Here is a 19,906-nt window from a genome sequence, read left to right as displayed (position 1 = left end):
CTATACCACAAAGCTACAGTAATCAAGACATTATGGTACTGGCACAAAAACAGAAATATAGATCAATGGTACAGGATAGAATGCCCAGAGATAAACCCACGTACATATGGGCACCTAATTTACAACAAAGGAGGCAAGAACATACAATGGAGAAAAGACAGCCTCTTCAATAAGTGGTTTTGGGAAAACGGGACAGCTACATGTAAAAGAATGAAATTAGAACACTACCTAACACCATACAGAAAAATAAACTCCAAGTGGATTAAAGACTTAAATGTGAGACCAGACACTATAAAACTTTTAGAGGAAAAAACATAAAAAAACACTCTTTGACATAAACCACAACAAGATCTTTTTTGACCCATCTCCTAGATTAACAGAAATTTAAAAAAATAAACAAATAGGACTTAATGAAACTTAAAAGCTTTTGCACAGCAAAGGAAACCATAAACAAGACAAAAAGACAACCCTCAGAATGGGAGAAAATATTTGCAACTGAAACAACAGACAAAGGATTAATCTCCAAAATATACAAATAGCTCGTGGAGATCAATATCAAAAAAACAAACAATCCAGTTAAAATATGGGTGGAAGACCTAAATAGACATTTCACCAAGGAAGACATACAGATGGCCAAGAGGCACATGAAAAGATGCTCAACATCACTAATTATTAGAGAAATGCAAATCAAACCTACAATGAGGTATCACCTCACACAGGTCAAAATGGCCATTATCAAAAATGCTAGAAACAATAAATGCTGGAAAGGGTGTGGTGAAAAGGGAATCCTCCTACACTGTTGGTGGGAATGTAAATTTGATACAAACACTATGGAAAACAGTATGGAGGTTCCTTAAAAAACTAAAAAAAAAAAAACAAACTAAAAACGGAACTACCATATGACCCAGCAATACCACTACTGAGCATATACCCTGAGAAAACCATAATCTAAAAGGAGGCATGCACCACAATGTTCATTGCAGCACTATATACAATAGCCAGGACATGGAACCAACCAAAATGTCCATCAACAGATGAATGGATAAAGAAGATGTTGCACATATATACAATGGAATATTACTCAGCCATAAAAAGAAATGAAATTGAGTTATTTGTAGTGAGGCGGATGGACCTAGAGACTGCCATACAGAGAGAAGTAAGTCAGAAAGAGAAAAACGAATACCATATGCTAACGCATATATATGGAATCTTAAAAAACAAAAAATGGTACTGATGAACCTAGAGGTAGACATAGAGAATGGACTTGATGACACGGGGTGGGACGGCGAAGCTGGGGCAAAGTGAGAGTATCATCGACATATATACACTACCAAATGTAAAATAGCTGGCTGGTGGGAAGCAGCAGCATAGCACAGAGAGAACGGCTCAGTGCTTTGTGAGAACCTACAGGAATGGGATAGGGAGGATGGGAGGGAGGCTCAAGTGGAAGGGGATATGCGGACATGTGTACTCATATGGCTGACTCGCTTTGTTGTGCAACAGAAACTAACCCAGTATTGTGAAGCAATTATTCTCCAATGAAGATCTATTAAAAAATTATTAAATTAATTTCATCTGTTTTTTACTTTTCTTAATGTAGCTCCTAATAAATTTACGATGACATATGTGGTTCATATTTTGGCTATCACTATATTTCTATCTTTTTTTTTAATTTTATTTTATATATTTTTTTAAACAGCAGGTTCGTATTAGTCATCCATTTTACACACATCAGTGTATACATATCAATCACAATCTCTCAATTCATCCCACCACCACCCCCCAGCCCCACCACTTTCCCCCCTTGGTGTCCATACATCTTTTCTCTACTTCTGTGTCTCAATTTCTGCTCTGCAAACCGGTTCATCTATACCATTTTCTACATTCCACATATATGTGTTAATATACGATATTTGTTTTCCCTTTTCTGAGTTACTTCACTCGGTATGACAGTCTCTAGATCCATCCACGTCTCTACAAATGACCCAATTTCGTTCCTTTTTATGGCTGAGTAATATTCCATTGTATATATGTACAACATCTTCCTTATCCATTCATCTGTCGATGGGCATTTAGGTTGCTTCCATGACCTGGCTTTGTAAATAGTGCTGCAATGAACACTGGGGTACATGTGTCTTTTTGAATTACGGTTTTCTCTGGGTATATGCCCAGTAGTGGGATTGCTGGGTCATATGGTAGTTCCATTTTTAGTTTTTTAAGGAACCTCCATACTGTTCTCCATAGTGGCTGCATCAATTTACATTCCCACCAACAGTGCAAGAGGGTTCCCTTTTCTCCACACCCTCTCCAGCATTTGCTGTTTGTAGATTTTCTAATGATACCCATTCTGATTGGTGTGAGGTGACACCTCAGTGTAGTTTTGGTTTGCATTTCTCTACCAGTTAGTGATGTTGAGCAGCTTTTCATGTGCCTCTTGGCCATCTGTATGTCTTCTTTGGAGAAATGTCTATTTAGGTCTTCTGCCCATTTTTGAATTGGTTGTTTGTTTTTTTAATATTGAGCTGCATGAGCTGTTTATATATTTTGGAGATTAATCCTTTGTCAGTTGATTCGTTTGCAAATGTTTTCTCCCATTCTGAGGGTTGTCTTTTCGTCTTGTTTATGGTTTCCTTTGCTGTGCAAAAGCTTTTAAGTTTCATTAGGTCCCATTTGTTTATTTTTGTTTTTATTTCCATTACTCTAGGAGATGGATCAAAAAATATCTCGCTGTGATTTATATCAAAGAGTGTTCTTCCTATGTTTTCCTCTAAGAGTTTTATACTGTCCGGTCTTACATTTAGGTCTCGAATCCATTTTGAGTTTATTTTTGTGTATGGTGTTAGGGAGTGTTCTCATTTCATTCTTTTACATGTAGCTGTCCAGTTTTCCCAGTACCACTTATTGAAGAGACTGTCTTTTCTCCATTGTATATCCTTGCCTCCTTTATCATAGATTAGTTGACCATAGGTCCGTGGGTTTCTCTCTGGGCTTTCTATCCTGTTGCACTGATCTATATTTCTGTTTTTGTGCCAGTACCATATTGCCTAGATTACTGTAGCTTTGTAGTATAGTCTGAAGTCAGGGAGTCTGATTCCTCCAGCACCGTTTTTTTCCCTCAGGATTGCTTTGGCTACGTGGGGTCCTCTGTGTCTCCATACAAATTTTCAGATTTTCTATTCTACTTCTGTAAAAAATGCCATTGGTATGTTGATAGGGATTGCATTGAGTCTGTAGATTGCTTTGGGTAGTATAGTCATTTTCACAATATTGATTCTTCCAATCCAAGAACATGGTATATCTCTCCATCTGTTGGTATCATCTTTAATTTCTTTCATCAGTGTCTTACAGTTTTCTGCATACAGGTTTTTGTCTCCTTAGGTAGGTTTATTCCTAGGTATTTTATTCTTTTTGTTGCAATGGTAAATGGGGGTGTTTCCTTAATTTCTTTTTCAGATTTTTCATCATTAGTGTATAGGAATGCAAGAGATTTCTGTGCATTAATTTTGTATCAGGAAACTTTACCAAATTCAATGATTAGCTCTAGTAGTTTTCTGGTGGCATCTTAAGGATTCTCTATGTATAGTATCATGTCATCTGCAAACAGTGACAGTTTTACTTCTTTTCCAATTTGTATTCCTTTTATTTCTTTTCCTTCTCTGACTGCCATGGCTAGGACTTCCAAAACTATGCTGAATAATAGTGGTGAGAGTGGACATCCTTGTCTTGTTCCTGATCTTAGAGGAAATGCTTTCGGTTTTTCACCATTGAGAATGATGTTTGCTGTGGGTTTGTTGTATATGGCCTTTATTATGTTGAGGTAGGTTCCCTCTATGCCCACTTTCTGGAGAGTTTTTATCAGAAATGGGTGTTGAATTTTGTCAAAAGCTTTTTCTGCATCTATTGAGATGATCATATGGTTTTTCTTCTTCAATTTGTTAATATGGTGTATCACATTGATTGCTTTACATATATTGAAGAATCCTTGCATCCCTGGGATAAATACCACTTGATCATGGTGTATGATCCTTTTAATGTGCTGTTGGATTCTGTTTGCTAGTATTTTGTTGAGGATTTTTGCATCTGTATTCATCAGTGATATTGGTCTGTAATTTTCTTTTTTTGTAGTATCTTTGTCTGGTTTTGGTATCAGGGTGATGGTGGCCTCATAGAATGAGTTTGGAAGTTATCCTTCCTCTGCAATTTTTTGGAAGATTTTGAGAAGGATGGGTTTTAGCGCTTCTCTAAATGTTTGACAGAATTCACCTGTGAAGCCATCTGGTCCTTGACTTCTGTTTGTTGGAAGATTTTTAATCACAGTTTCAATTTCATTACTTGTGATTGCTGTTCATATTTTCTATTTCTTCCTGGTTCAGTCTTGGAAGGTTATACCTTTCTAAGAATTTGTCCATTTCTTCCAGGTTGTCCATTTTATTGGCATAAAGTTGCTTGTAGTAGTCTCTTAGGATGTTTTGTATTTCTGCCGTGTCTGTTGTAACTTCTCCTTTTTCATTTCTAATTTTATTGATTTGAGTCCTCTCCCTCTTTTTCTTGATCAGTCTGACTAATGGTTTATCAATTTTATCTTCTCAAAGAACCAGCTTTTAGTTTTATTGATCTTTGCTATTGTTTTCTTTGTTTCTATTTCATTTATTTCTGCTCTGATCTTTATGATTTCTTTCCTTCTACTAACTTTGGGTTTTGTTTGTTTTTCTTTCTCTAATTCCTTTAGGTTAACATTAGATTGTTTATTTGAGATTTTTCTTGTTTCTTGAGGTAGGCTTGTATAGCTATAAACTTCCCTCTTAGAACTGCTTTTGCTGCATCCCATACGTTTTGGATCGTCGTGTTTTCATTGTCATTTGCCTCTAGGTATTTTTTGATTTCCTCTTTGATTTCTTCAGTGATCTCTTGCTTATTTAGTAACATATTGTTTAGCCTTCATGTGTTTGTGTTTTTTACGTTTTTCTCCCTGTAACTGATTTCTAATCTCATAGCATTGTGGTCAGACAAGATGCTTGATACGATTTCAATTTTCTTAAATTTACTGAGGCTTGATTTGTGACCCAAGATATGATCTATTCTGGAGAATGTTCCGTGCACACTTGAGAAGAAAGTATAATCTGCTGTTCTTGGATGGAATGTCCTATAAACAATTAAATCTATCTGGTCTATTGTGTCATTTAAAGCTTTTGTTTCCTTATTAATTTTCTGTTTGGATGATCTGTCCATTGGTGTAAGTGAGGTGTTAAAGTCCCCCACTATTTTTGTGTTACCGGCGATTTCCAGTTTTAGAGCTGTTAGTAGTTGCCTTATGTATTGAGGTGCTCCTATGTTGGGTGCATATATATTTATAATTGTTATATCTTCTCCTTGGATTGATCCCTTGATCATTATGTAATGCCCTTCCTTGTCTCTTGTAACATTCTTTAAAGTCTATTTTATCTGATATGAGTATTGCTATTCCAGCTTTCTTTTGATTTCCATTTGCATGGAATATTTTTTCCATCCCCTCACTTTCAGTCTGTATGTGTCCCTAGGTCTGAAGTGGGTCTCTTGTAGACAGCACATATATGGGTCTTGTTTTTGTATCCATTCAGCAAGCCTGTGTCTTTTGGTTGGAGCATTTAATCCATTCACGTTTAAGGTAATTTTCGATATGTATGTTCCTATGACCATTTTCTTAATTGTTTTGGGTTTGTTTTTGTAGGTCCTTTTCTTCTCTTGTGTTTCCCACTTAAAGAAGTTCTTTTAGCATTTGTTGTAGAGCTGGTTTGGTGGTGCTGAATTCTCTTAGCTTTTGCTTGTCTGTAAAGCTTTTGATTTCTCCATCAAATCTGAATGAGATCCTTGTCAGGTAGATTAACCTTGGTTGCAGGTTCTTCCCTTTCATCACTTTAAGTATATCATGCCACTCCCTCTGTCTTGTAGAGTTTCTGCTGAGAAATCAGCTGTTAACCTTATGGGAGTTCTCTTGTATGTTATTTGTCATTTTTCCCTTGCTGCTTTCAATAATTTTTCTTTGTCTTTAATTTTTGCCAATTTAATTACTGTGCTTCTCGGCATGTTTCTCCTTGGGCTTATCCTGTATGGGACTCTCTGCGCTTCCTGGACTTGGGTGGCTATTTCCTTTCCCATGTTAGGGAAGTTTTCGACTATAATCTCTTCAAATATTTTCTCGGGTCCTTTCTCTCTCTCTTCTCCTAAGAGGTCTCTTAGGCTTTCTTCATTTCTTTTCTTTCTTTTTTCTTTATTGTGTTCTGCAGCAGTGAATTCCCCCATTCTGTCTTCCAAGTCACTTATCCACTCCTCTGCCTCAGTTACTCTGTTATTGATTCCTTCTAGTGTATTTTTCATTTCAGTTATTGTGTTGTTCATCTCTGTTTGTTTGTTTTTTAATTCTTCTAGATCTTTTTTAAACATTTCTTGCATCTTCTCGATCTTTGCCTCCACTCTTTTTCCGAGGTCCTAGATCATCTTCACCATCATTATTCTGAATTCTCTTTCTGGAAGATTGCCTACCTCTGTTTCATTTAGTTGTTTTCTGGGGTTTTATCTTGTTCCTTCATCTGGTACATAGTCCTCTGCCTTTTCATCTTGTCTATCTTTCTGTGAATGTGGTTTTTGTTCCACAGGCTGCAGGACTGTAGTTCTTTTTGCTTCTGCTGTCTGCCCTCTGGTGGATGAGGCTATCTGGCTCTCACTATATTTCTATTGCACCACAATGGTTCACGAAATGAATCAGGCTAGATTAAATTCCTTTAAAATCCCTTCTAGCTCTAAAGGGAACCCTCTTGCACTGTTGCTGGGAATGTAATTTGATACAGCCACTATGGAGGTTCCTGAAAAAACTAAAAATAGAACTACCATACGCCCCAGCAATCCCACTATTGGGCATATACCCATATACCCTGAGAAAACCATAATTCAAAAAGAGACATGTACCACAATGTTCATTGCAGCACTATTTACAGTAGCCAGGACATGGAAGCAACCTAAGTGTCCATCAGCAGATGAATGGATAAAGAAGATGTGGCACATCTATACAATGGAATATTACTCAGCCATAAAAAGAAACAAAACTGAGTTATTTGTCGTGAGGTGGATGGACCTAGAGTCTGTCATACAGAGTGAAGTAAGTCAGAAAGAGAAAAAAAAATACCATATGCTAACACATATATATGGAATCTAAAACAAACAAACAAAAAAAATGATTCTGATGAACCTAGGGCCAGGGCAGGAATAAAGACACAGATGTAGAGAATGGACTTGAGGACATGGGGAGGGGGGAGGGTAAGCTGGGACGAAGTGAGAGAATAGCATTGACATATATACACTACCAAATGTAAAATACGTAGCTAGTGGGAAGCAGCTGCATAGCACAGGGAGATCAGCTCAGTGCTTTGTGACCACCTAGAGGGGTGGGATAGAGAGGGTGGGAGGGAGACACAAGAGGGAGGGGATATGGGGATGTATGTATACATACAGCTGATTCACTTTGTTACACAGCAGAAACTAACACAACACTGTAAAGCAATTATACTCCAATAAAGATGTTAAGAAAATAAATCCCGTCTAGCTCTAGCATGATGACACTAAGAGACTATAGGCTCAAGCTAATAAGTTTTAAATTCAAAGTTACTTTAGAGAAATCCAGGGTTAATTACTATTTCATATTTCCCCACAGTTTTTCACCCATGCCCCCTACTGTTTTCTCAATTCTGTTTCCTATGGATCCCCAATAGCCAAGAAAAATGAATGTCCATTTATTTATTTATAAACTGCAAGTATACAGTTCATAGGGCCATTCTGAATTGTCATTCAGTCATATTCCTCTGAATCACCTGTGGAACATATGAGAAATATTGATTCCTAGGCTTGATATCTGGAGATTCTGACTCAGTACATTTGGGATGTGATAGGATCCTACACTTCTCAAGAAGCTACCTACGTCACTCAGAGGCTCAGCCAGGTTTGCGAATCAGTTGTCTAGCCTAACTTACTTCATCTGTAACTGGGGTAAAATTAATTGTTCTAGAGACAAGGTCTGGTGGCCCCCGACCTGGAACGAGGATGTAGAGCTCCTAACTCAAGCTCACTGCCATTGTTGACACCTGTTCTGACAAACACTCATATTACTCACTCTTCAAGAGCTCCAGCCATCAGTATATCTTCCTTGTCAGTTTTAACATCCAACTCAGGTTCTCCACTAAGCAGAAGCTTCAAGTTATAAATAACCAGCAAAGTACCTAGTGGAAAAATAGATATTTGACTCGTCAATATTTAACTATACTATGTGTTAGTTATGGTGCTATTATCTCACCTATGGAATTAAGCCTGCTATAGACCAAATTTCTTTTTGTACTTCAGTAAATAATATGCTTGGATAAGTTCCAAGATATACATCTTATAGCAAATTCCACTCTCTGCCAAAGAGTGTTGAGTTTCTACAGTATAGCACTTCTTTTTACTATTCAATTCATTATGTCTTTCAATGTGGATCCTTAAACTTTGGAACTCTTTTCATAATTTGCATTACAAAAACTGTTAGAAGCCTGAACCAAATTTGTATTATAGGCAAAGCTCTCACTGGCAGAACTGAAATCAATGCACATAAGAACAAAGATGAATTTTCAACATTTGTATAAATATGAAGTACTGCTTTTAGACTCTGAAACAGGTGTTGGTAAACTTTTTCTGTATAGGGCCAGATAATAAATACTTCAGGCTTTGCAGGCCTCTCACATCTACTCACAACTCAATTCCACAGCTGTAGCATGAAAGCTGCCATAGGGAATACACAAATGAATGATGTGGCTATTTCCAATAAAAATTTATTAACAAAAACAGCTATGGGGCCGATATGACCTGCAGGCGCTAGAGTCTGCTGACCCCTGCTCTAAAGCACAGTAAACAAAAAAATCCAAATTCTTTATGAAGTTGATTGTAATATAAAGACAAACACCATTGTCAGAGAAATTTTAAGAACAACCAATTACAGTTTTTTTGGTAATACTAAAACAGAAGGAAGAACAGCAGAGTGACTAAGAATTTGGACTTGGACTTGGGAGCCTAAATACTTGGGTCTACATCCTGGATCAACCATTTACTAGCACAATGACCTCAGGTAAGTTTCCTAACCTCTCTGAACCTAAGTTTTCTAATCTATATGATGGAGCTCATGAGGTACCTAAAACACTGAGTTGTTTAGAGGATTAAATGAGTTAATTTTTATAAAGCATTTAGAAAAGTATTCAGGAAACAGTACATCTTTCATTTATATGAGTATTTCACAATTAGAAGGCAACTAAGAGATTACATTAACTGTCCATAAAGTATGCCACATACGTTAATGAAATGAATATTTATTTAATTGCCACTATTTTTCCGCTGTGAGAAAGGGAAAAGGATGACATAAAACGTCACTCTTAAACAAAATGCCACAGGTTAGAGAAGAAATTTTGAAGGTAACACAGGCCAAGTCACCAAAAAAATTCTCAGAATTTTGCTATAAGCATAACATAAAACATAATTTTAATATAAACATAACAGAATTTTGCATATAAACATTACAAAAAGCAGAATGCAAATAGTTTTCTCTAGAGTAGGAATCTTTTTGCTTCCAGATATGAAAAGTGGTAGAAGTCTGGAGAAAGACTGGCACAGAAACCTGGATTCGTTATTTTATAAATTGCTAACTCTCTTATAAACCCTGGCATCATCTAATCTTGGATGCTGCAGTAAAGCATCTGGTGCAGAGACTGTGATTCCTTGCGGTAATAGCCAGTATCATCCTCTTCTTATCCAGTTTCACCAAGATCACACAAGTACAAACCTTTCTCCCAATGTCAGGGACTTAAGAATTATTCCCATTTGGATTCTCCTCAGACAAAACTTATATAAATAAAATGAATAACTGCCCCATATGAGACTCCATGTGATACTATAAATAGAAGAAAATACGAAATCATATTTATAGTCTTTCATAAGACACTGAAAACAAATACTTTCACATCAAAATTTCAGGGTTGTGATGATCTTACCACATTTCCCATAGATCACATCAAACTGCTGCATCAATTCAGCTTTGGTTTTAAATGGAGAATACTTATAAATTATAGACAATTCCGTTGAGAATTTCTGAGGATCATCTGTGACAGATTCTCTAGTTCTTGTTAACCATGAAGGTATTGGAACCACAACCTATTAAAAAAACACACAGCAATTTACTATGAAATACACAAAGAAAAACCATCATTCTTTTGTCTGATCCTAATTCAGTTCATTTACCATCCAGCCAAATTATAAAACACTAAGTTAAATGTTTTTTTTTCCCAGGTATTCTAGTTTTATAAGGAAGAGACACATGACAAATATGTATACTTGGAGTTTTATTCTAAAATGTTCCACTGTAGAATGTGGGAACAGATGGAATCTAACTCAGCCCCCTATGGAATTATGGGTAGAATGGCAGAGGGGACAACAGTATCAGCATTTTAGAAGTTGAAAAGCATATCCAAGTATGACAGCATATCCAAGTAACCAATCCAAAGCCCGTGCCAGGCAGGAGAAGCACTAGCCTGATTTACAATTCAGAGTCTGCTAAAAGGCTCAGCGATTGATGGCATGAATTAACTCTGGAGGTAGGGTAAAAGGAGAAGAGAGCCAGAAGTAGCATCCAGATCCCCACCTGGCAAGAGCTCCTCCCCGACCTCCACAGGGACTGATGTTTATTAACTGGAAAGAGTGGAACAAAGCACGTCTGGATTAGAGGATGTATCAGGCACAGTTGGCAGGGGACCTTACTTAGATTAGAGGGATTAAATAAAAGTATACATATTGGATGCTGAGAACCCCAGATCTCTTCTCTCATTTGGCTCCCAGGAAGCTGTCAGCTAGACCTTCAGGCAGAAGCCTGTAGGAGTCTTCTTTGAGATATCTGACCAGCGCAGAAGGAAAGACATAAGGCAAATTATATTGAGGATTTTCCAATAAAACATCCCAGTTAGATCCCATTATCGTGACCTGCATAGCTGTCAAGCCCCACCCACACTCTCAGAGCTTTCAATTGGCACTTTACTGAACTAATCTTTAAAGTATTCAGGATTAACAGTCATCTAAGAAAAGCCTCTAATGTGACAGACAGAGACCAAATAAACAAGCACAAACAAAGCAACTCAGTGGTAACAAAAACCATAAGAGGAAGATGAAAATTTCAGGGGAAAAAAAATCAATCATAGTTAATATCTTCAGAGCTCTAAGAAGGAATACTGTATCCATGAAACAAGAACTACATATCTTTAAAAAGGAATATTGAGAGACTAAAAAGACTCCTTAGAAGTAAAGAATATGATTACAGAAAAAAATTTTCTTTTTAAGGGTTGGAAGATAAATGTAAGAAAATCTCCCAGAAAACAAAACAAAAACATAAAGGACAGAAAACAGGAGAGAAAGAGTAAGAAAACTAAAGAACTGTCTCTAGACATCCAAGAGCTAAGAACAGGTGTTGTAAAAGGAGAGAAAAGATAATATGGATGGAAGAAAATCATGAAATATTACAGGAAAATATCCCAGAATTAAAGGACATGAATTTCCAGACTGAAAATGGTCAACAAGCACCCAGCACGATGGGTACAAATAGACCCACCCAAAGGCAAAACACTGAAATCAGAACAGAGGGGAAAAGCCCTCCCAAAAATAGAGGGGGAGGGGAGAAGAATGGGTCACCTAGAAGACTCAGGAATTTAAATGGCTTCAGACTTCTCAACACTAGAAGTTATAAGATCATGGAGCAACGCCTTCAAAATCCTGAAAGAAAACTAATTCTAAGAAAAAACATCAAGCCAAACTATCATTAAGTGTTTGGGTGGGATAAAAACATTTTCATGCATGTGAAGTCTCAAAATATTTTACCCCTCATGCACTCTCGCTGAGACAGCTAATGGAGGATATGTTACGCCAAGAAGAGCAAGCACACTAGGAAAGACCTGCCACAGGAGAGAAGTAAAGAGAACTGCCAGAGTGACGGCAGGGGCATATCCCGGGATGGCAGCTGAATGCCAGCCAGGGAAAGCAGGAATGTGAGGTGCAGCACATAAGAAGATTCCAGAGTAGAGTTCTTCAAGACGGTGGAACCATCAAGATAACAGGTTGAGACTGGGGTTGACACAGTGATAACAGCCATATAAGACCAAGCAAATACTCAGTGATAGCGATAAGCATACAGAACACTAAGCAGGCAATTAGTGATTATTAATTAAAAGTTTTGCAGGAGAGAGAAAAATAATAGTTTATGACATGGTATAATGGTATCTAGTGTCTATATAGTCTCTAATGTAAATAGTGAATATTGGCACAACCAAAGTTACAACTGAGCCATATTGAGGGTGGAGAATTGGAAGGGTATGTACGTGTGATGGGAGCAAAGAAAAAGAAACAGATAAATCCTCCTCTTTTACAGTGGGAGGTTAATAGAATAGATAATGCCTAAATCCAATCAAGAAGTAGCAATACTAGCATGTTATATAGAGATTTACAGGAAAATAGCAAAAGAATCAGCTAATACCGTTGAAAGAGATTGCCTCTGTAGAAGTGGAAATGGAAAGGGGCTGCAGGCTTTAGTTTAAAAAAAATAAAAGGAAATGGCCCATTTTAGGAAAACTATAACCTCAGCTTTGGCCCAATTCCCCATGCCCTTTACATACAAAAAGTACAATATAAATGCTTAAAGTACTGCTTTTCCTCATGTTAGAATCCCACTCAGCTACTCCCTATTGCTTCCAGACTATTCCTGTTAACCAGTCCCACTCCACTGCTGCCAGCGGGCATGCTGGGCTCCTGCTGGACAGTCCCCCATCTCCACACTGTCCCTCCAAACCCCACAGTCATCTCAGGTCTGAGACTTGCCACATGCCATTTCTCACCACATATCAACCTTTCCAGTTACACGTTGTCCTCTCCCCATAAAACCCTCATTGGCCACTCAAGGTTCTCTCATCTCTCCGTCCATATCACTGCTTTTGACAACTGAGTAACAGCAGGAACACATACTCATTGAACAGCATGCTTTTTAAACACCCGTTTTTTAATTTATCCAGTTCATACGTGTCTGCCTTATTTGGTGATAAGACTGAAAATACTGATGGTCGGGTGGTCCCGCTTGTTTTCTACCTTCCACAGGGTCTACCCGGTACTAGGCAGACAGCAGTTCCTCAACATGTATTTGCTATATTGAATTATAACTGATGTTCATAATACTAAACTCAGATACTGCAAATTAATAAAATGTCTCTGGGTCAGCAAATGGAATTGAAATTATGGTCAACAGAGTTACAGTTTTAAGTCTGTTTTGCATTCAATTTCTTTAGATGTTGTTTTCCAAGTCTTTTGAATCCAATATTCTATTTATTTTAAAAATGATACTCTAATTTACAGACAAGTGGTGGAAATGTTTTGCAAGCTTCTTCCAAAAAGCTCATTGTGCCAAAGGGAGCCTCTTATTCTGGAAAATTTGTGTACATGGATAATAAAAATAAAGTTCTGAAAACTGTCTAGGAGTTACAAACCTACTCAAGGAAGGATCAATAGGACAGGTCTCCAATGACCCCAGAATGGCCAGCTACCCTCTCTCCATTTCCCAAATATACTCTTAAATTTCTAAAGCATAATCAGAAAGAACCCATGGTAGACTTTACCTCCTGAAACGGTAAATGAAAACAATTCCATTACCATGGGAACCGAAGGAAAATTCTCAACCCTTACCTCACTTAGACCTTCTCTTTCACAAAATGTCTGAGAAAAAAACACACAGGTCATCATTTCTTCCTTCTTTGTGAAAAGAATAAAGTCTTTTCCAATCCTCATGGATCCACTATATTAAAAATCAAGAACATAACAGTTTACATCTCAAACACTAGAAAGAAGGAACAGGCGAGCATGATATCGTGTACTCTACCAGGTTGTTCTTTTCATAGAAATAACTCCACTGTTTTGCTGACTCATCACCAAGAGTGTATAAGTATGATTTTTTTTTTTCTCAAAGCAGAGCAGAATTTGAACCAATCCAGGCCCACATTCTGGCTTGAGATAAGGTGCTGTCCATGGCTCCAGCAAAGAACAATCATCTGTCCCTGGCAGGCGCTACACAGGTGATCGTAGCCTCATGTCCTCACTTTTCTTTGAGGCAGACCAGTAACATAAGCTGTGAACACATATAACACCTACACTAAGATACGCTTTGAGAAACAATACGACATAGAGATGTGATGAAGCTTTAAGCTACAGGGGTGCTACTTCAGCCATCTCTGAAAAAAAGATTCATCATCTATTTAAGAATTAAATTTTAAATTTAAATTTTAAATTTTAATTAAATTTTAAAACATTGTAAAGGTTCAAGTCAGTTATGGGTAGTGGAAATTCTAAAACAAGATAGGAGTCTCAAGTTTATATTTGTTTCTAAGATTTCCTTTAACCAAATATTATTCCCAATAATCAAAATCAATAATATATGCATTAAGGAAAAAAATTCTCACCTTTTAAGACCATTGCCATATTGCCCAATAAACTTCGAAGTTGATAACTGTTTCTTGGATGTTCCAAAGTAAATGATATCTGAAGCTTGCTCTATAATTGACAAAGACATGTAAGTGGTTAGGACTTATGAGTCATTCACACCAGCCAGAGGTCCAGTTGTCAGGATGTCACACATATATTAGGACAAATCCATACTTCTTGGGTCAGCCCAAAGACAAGGATCCTCGTCAGGCCCCATAATCTCTGACCAGGATCATAACGGCAATATACTGAAGGAGGTCAGACAGACCTAGCCACGTGACCCTGGGGAAGTAGAGCCTTAATTTCCTTGTCCCTGGGCTTCCCTGATAGTGCGGTGGTTAAGAATCTGCCTGCCAATGCAAGGGACACGGGTTCGAGCCCTGGTCCAGGAAGATCCCACATGCCGTGGAGCAACTAAGCCCGTGCGCCACAACTACTGAGCCTGTGCTCTAGAGCCCGCGAGCAACAACTACTGAGCCCACGTGCCACAACTACTGAAGCCCATGCGCCTAGAGCCCATGCTCTGCAACAAGAGAAGCCACCGCAATGAGAAGCCCACGCACCGCAAGGAAGAGTATCCCCCACTTGCCGCAACTGGAGAAAGCCCACGCTCAGCAACGAAGACCCAACACAGCCAAAAATTAATTAATTAATTAAAAAAAAATTTTCTTATCCCTAAAAGGGAACTACTAACACTTATATCACAGATTTGTTGATGAAGATAAACGAAATGAATTAAATGAGATGATGTGTTAACCTTAAAGATAATACATGCCATTTAATAAATGCTAATAAATTAAAGGTGCTATAATTATTTGTACCACTAGTAATTTTCTATGCTTTTGGCACTTATCCAGTCCCATGTGAGACTGAGAAGGGCAGAATAGCTTTTAGTCTGCTACTAACTGGGAAGGGCTACTTATTTCAGACTTTGAGAGTTATTCTCCTGATCTCTCCAGGACATTCTGGAATTCTAGAGAAGAATCCTCTGAACTTCAGAATATACATACCTCCAAGAAACAGGAATGCTCCCAGGGAAATAGGAAAAGCTAGAAATGGGTCTCCCAATTGGGCTACCTGAATACATGCTCCAGAATTGCCCTGAGGACCTGTGTCAGTCTGGGGGCAGACATGCTATAGTTCAGTGGCATGTGGCATGAGGTGTGTAAAGACACTCTGCTTGTCTGAAGCTAAATGGACATTTTATCACATGTTCTTATTAAGGGTTGGCTATTAGACGAGGGTATCCATAATGATAATATTAGCTACTGCTTATTATTTAGTATGTGCCAGGTACTATATCATATACTTTATTTGCACCAACTACTTAATATTTATAACAAGCCTACAAGGAAGATACTATTATTATTATTATCTACACATTACAGATGAGGAAATTTAAGTTTTAGGAGTTTATGTAACTTTCCCAAGGTCACATTGATAAATGGTACCCACAGAACTATCACCCAGAGTTGCAGAAGACCAAATCCCATGGTTTTTATCACACACCATACAGACTCCCATGTATGGTGGCCAGAGTTCTGAGCACAGGGACAGAACACTGAATAGGACGGGCATCACCCCTGTCCTCAATAACTTTATGTCATGGTAGGAGAAAGAAGTAGACAAACAAGATCCTTTTGGAGAGCACTAAGTAAAGGAAATAAAACCAGGGTAATGTTACAGGGAATTAACAAGAATGTAGCCTGCAGATAGAATGCTCAGGGAAGGCCTCCTTCATAAGGTGTCATCTGAGATGAGATTTAAATGATGAAAGGCCAGCCAGGTGTGGCTGGAGTGCTATAAGCAAGGAAGCGTGAGGTACGAGAAAAGGTCAAAGAGGTGGACAGAGGCCAAATAATGCAAGAAATTGAAAGTGTTGCTGAGGAATATGAATTTTATTCTAAAGTAATGGAAAACCACTAAGGGTTTTTAAGCAGGGGCATCAATATGATCTATTAAAAGAAAAAAATGCACTCAGGATTGTTATGTGGGGAATGCACTGTAATGGGGCAAGACTGCAAGTGAAAAGAGTTTGGAAATCACCGTAGTCATCTTCTAAGGGTCAAGATTGATCGAGCTCAGCTTGGACAATGGACGGATTCTATTTTCAGTCATCAGAAAAACTCTTCCAACTTATCACCTGAGTTCCAACATTAATAAAGGATTGCTCTCAACACTACTGGGCCTTTTTAAAATACAACTGTATATGTCAACTGAAGTGAGTTTCTTCTGAAGATCTGAATATTTGTCACTTGCCTGTGTTTTGATTATTTTGTTTGTGGACCCAAAAAAGGAGTTACTTCTTTTTTTAAGGAATTGCTTTAGAATATGTCACACATAGTCTTTTACCATTCAGACCAAGGGGGTCTTTGGAGACTCAAAAGAAGATAATTGCTTTATTTTTTATTCTTAGCTTCTATCAGCACCGATGATCATTCTTTCCTCTGGTGTGGAACTGACCAGAACACTACCATATTATTTGAACTCCCTCAATGTTTGTTAAATCTGGTGGTCAAAAAGCCTAGCTTGAGGGACATACACAAGTGTTATAGGAATTCAGGGATAAGGTATCCCAATTCATGCAAATCCTTTATCTGAAGGAATAACATCTCAATTCCACAGCAAACAATATTATGTACCTACTCTGTGCTGCCTTTTGCTAGCCTTGAAGATACAAAGATAATCATGCAATGCATTGTAGATGTTTTCACTATGATGAGAACATTCAAGAAGCAACTAAACCTTTGAATGTGCAGGGAAAAAACACAAACTGCTAAAAACAAGGAGAGGTGACCTCTACCTCAAGGTTAAACAAAAAATTTAAAATAGCCTAAAGACACTAGAAACTGCCTCAGGTCTCTTGCAAGCAGTACCTGAAGGGTGTGCTAAAGACAATCTCACAGACTGTGCTTGTTTTCCATTCATTCCCAGATGCCGTTCCTTACAAGAAATCTGTGCCTTGTGCCTGTCATTTTTTCTGGCAATATTGATTTACATTCACTTTTGGTCTTGCTTTAGATGGTTACAATGAATTTACTCTGTCAGCTGGAATATTTAAACCTAAAAAGCTCAACAATATGTTAAGTCTGGGGTTTATTTTCCCTAATAGCTCAATACCTGTTTTTATATATATAGCTCAATTTATTTTTATTTATTTTATAGGTTTTCAGGCTGTTTGTTCTAACAGCCAGGTAGGAATCTAGATAATTAACTTACCAGGGCTCATACCACATCCATCATCCAGGAAGCACAACATGAATCCACCCTGCAGTTCTTCATTATCCACTGTAAGAGAAAGCAGTTATTACTAATAAATAGTGGGCTTAATTTGTTCATCAGAGAGTCATGCTGCTCACATAATTATCTGTCCTCCTCAAATGCAGCCACTGAGTGACAGAGTTACGGCACAAGGATAAAGCTCAGAAAGGCATCTTGGCTACAGTTTCATGAGAAACTGCAGGGGGAAAACAATCATGCAACAAAAAGGCTTTAAATTAACATAAAACATGTACATATTAATAAATTATATATACAGCATGACATGCCCTGTTCTGGAATCTGACTGGTCCTTTAAACTTCAGGTATTTTCTTCCTGGGGGAGGGAATAAAGGTAGCCAGTGATGTGGCCCCAGGATCCCTCTATCAAATTGATCAATCCTGATGCCCTTCCACCAAAGCACTAATTCTAAAGTCAATCCAGGTCATTCTTATTAAATTCATCAGGCTCTCTTCCAAGTAGCTAATTCCCATAAGAGCCATTCATGCATGCTTCTTAGTGGCAGCAAATATTTGCCTCTTGAAAATGCATTTGATTTTTGAAAATAGCTAAGTTATTTGGAGTCAATTTTGATGATTAAGAGATATCATTAAATTACATAATATAATCTCTTGTTTAAAAAATTTTGAAGGTGTAACTAAAAATAATGAGAGTAATTTTAATACACAGTTTGTAATCTGGCTCTTGAAGTAATTTCAACATTTGGATACGTGAATTCTAGCACACCTCTCTCTTTTTTTTGGTAACATAACAACTTTATTGAGAAATAGCTTACACACAAAAAAGCTACACGTTTAAAGTATACAATGTGACACATTTTGACATATGTAAATACCTGTGGAACCATCGCCACAATCAGGAGAGTGAACATGACCATCACCCCAGGTGTTTCCTCGTGCCCCTTGTAGTCTCTGCCTTCTGCCCCTCCCATGCCCTGTCACCCCCGGCCCCATCCCCAGGCAGCCATGGATTTACTAACTCCATCCTTACAGATTCATTTCTAGCACATCAGTTAAGTCAACTCTGGGTTCAATGGTCACCTGTAATCTACATTTTTTAAATGTTCAAAATAATCTATAAATATATATCTAAAAATCATACCCAAGTTTTCTGGGTTCATAATTTTATGCTCACATGTCCACTTGTAATCCCCCCTCCTCTCTCTAATTCACCTCCTGTTTACAAACCCTCTGTATCTTCCCTACCATCTCATTTCCCCAGCTCTTCTCCCTGGTCCTCTGGTCTGCTTACCTCAACTTCTGTGTCAGAATATTCCTCCCCGCTTTAGGTATTTGCTCTGTTCAGCCGTCCCCTGACTAAGGCTGACACTTCTCCACTCTTCAACTCTTGTTGAGTTCTTTGCACAATGCGATAGTTCTCAACCTTGGCTGCACATTTGAATCACTGGGATATATTCTAAATTGATTGGTCTTGGATGCAGTTGAGGAATAAAAACTCCTCCCTATTATCCTAAGGTTTATCAGAACTGGGAACCACCTAACACAAGCCTCAGCCTGTGAAGTTACAACAGTTGATTTTGCGGCTCTTGGTATATAGTTCTCACGTAAGAAAGCAGGGCATTTCTTTGGTGAGTAGGTGGGAAAGGCTCAAAATTCCCAAGAGTCTTAATAGAGTGCTTAATTTTTCTATAAATTCCCATGAAGGCCTGCAGACAATCACAGCCTCAAAATTTAATATTCCCCAAGTACCCACTCAGAGGACTGGCCTTGTTTGTTTCAATTCCTTAAAACTATGTATTTCAGATCGATTTCTACTAACCATTGAGCATGCATGTCCGAAACAAACCACAGCACTTTCTCCCCAAGCAGACTGCCTCCTCCTTCCGGTGTGTCCTCCTCAATCAATGGCATCTCTCCGCCATTAGGCGTCAGCTGCCCAAGTCAAAGCCTCAAGATCAAGTTCTCCACCTCCTGGCCCCATGTAGACATGTCTTCTCCATTCCACCTCCTCACATCTCTCAAATCTGACCATTTTCTCCATCCCCATGACACTTAGTTCAGGAAACCATCACCTCTCTTCTGGATTCCAGTAGCAGCTCCCCCACCTCTTGCTCCC

At 38.1% G+C, this 19,906-nt stretch overlaps 1 protein-coding gene across 3 annotated transcripts in view; it reads right to left on the bottom strand.

The window, feature by feature from the left end:
• Positions 1–19,906, bottom strand: part of MORC1 (MORC family CW-type zinc finger 1) — a 363,536-nt gene that overhangs the window by 165,249 nt on the left and 178,381 nt on the right. For all 3 annotated transcript variants that reach the window (XM_082460154.1, XM_082460155.1, XM_082460156.1), the window contains 5 exons: positions 17,770–17,838; positions 14,529–14,619; positions 13,759–13,867; positions 10,041–10,200; positions 8,141–8,246 (listed from right to left, as the gene is read on the bottom strand). In XM_082460154.1, the coding sequence (XP_082316280.1) occupies positions 8,141–8,246; positions 10,041–10,200; positions 13,759–13,867; positions 14,529–14,619; positions 17,770–17,838 (535 nt within the window). The remainder of the gene's footprint in view (positions 1–8,140; positions 8,247–10,040; positions 10,201–13,758; positions 13,868–14,528; positions 14,620–17,769; positions 17,839–19,906) is intronic.

Source organism: Balaenoptera physalus, assembly GCF_965194825.1.
Source record: "Balaenoptera physalus genome assembly, chromosome: 4".
Classification (NCBI taxonomy): Eukaryota; Metazoa; Chordata; class Mammalia; order Artiodactyla; family Balaenopteridae; genus Balaenoptera; species Balaenoptera physalus.
The sequence above is the reverse complement of the archived record's forward strand: the minus strand, read 5'-3'. Positions and strand labels throughout refer to the sequence as shown.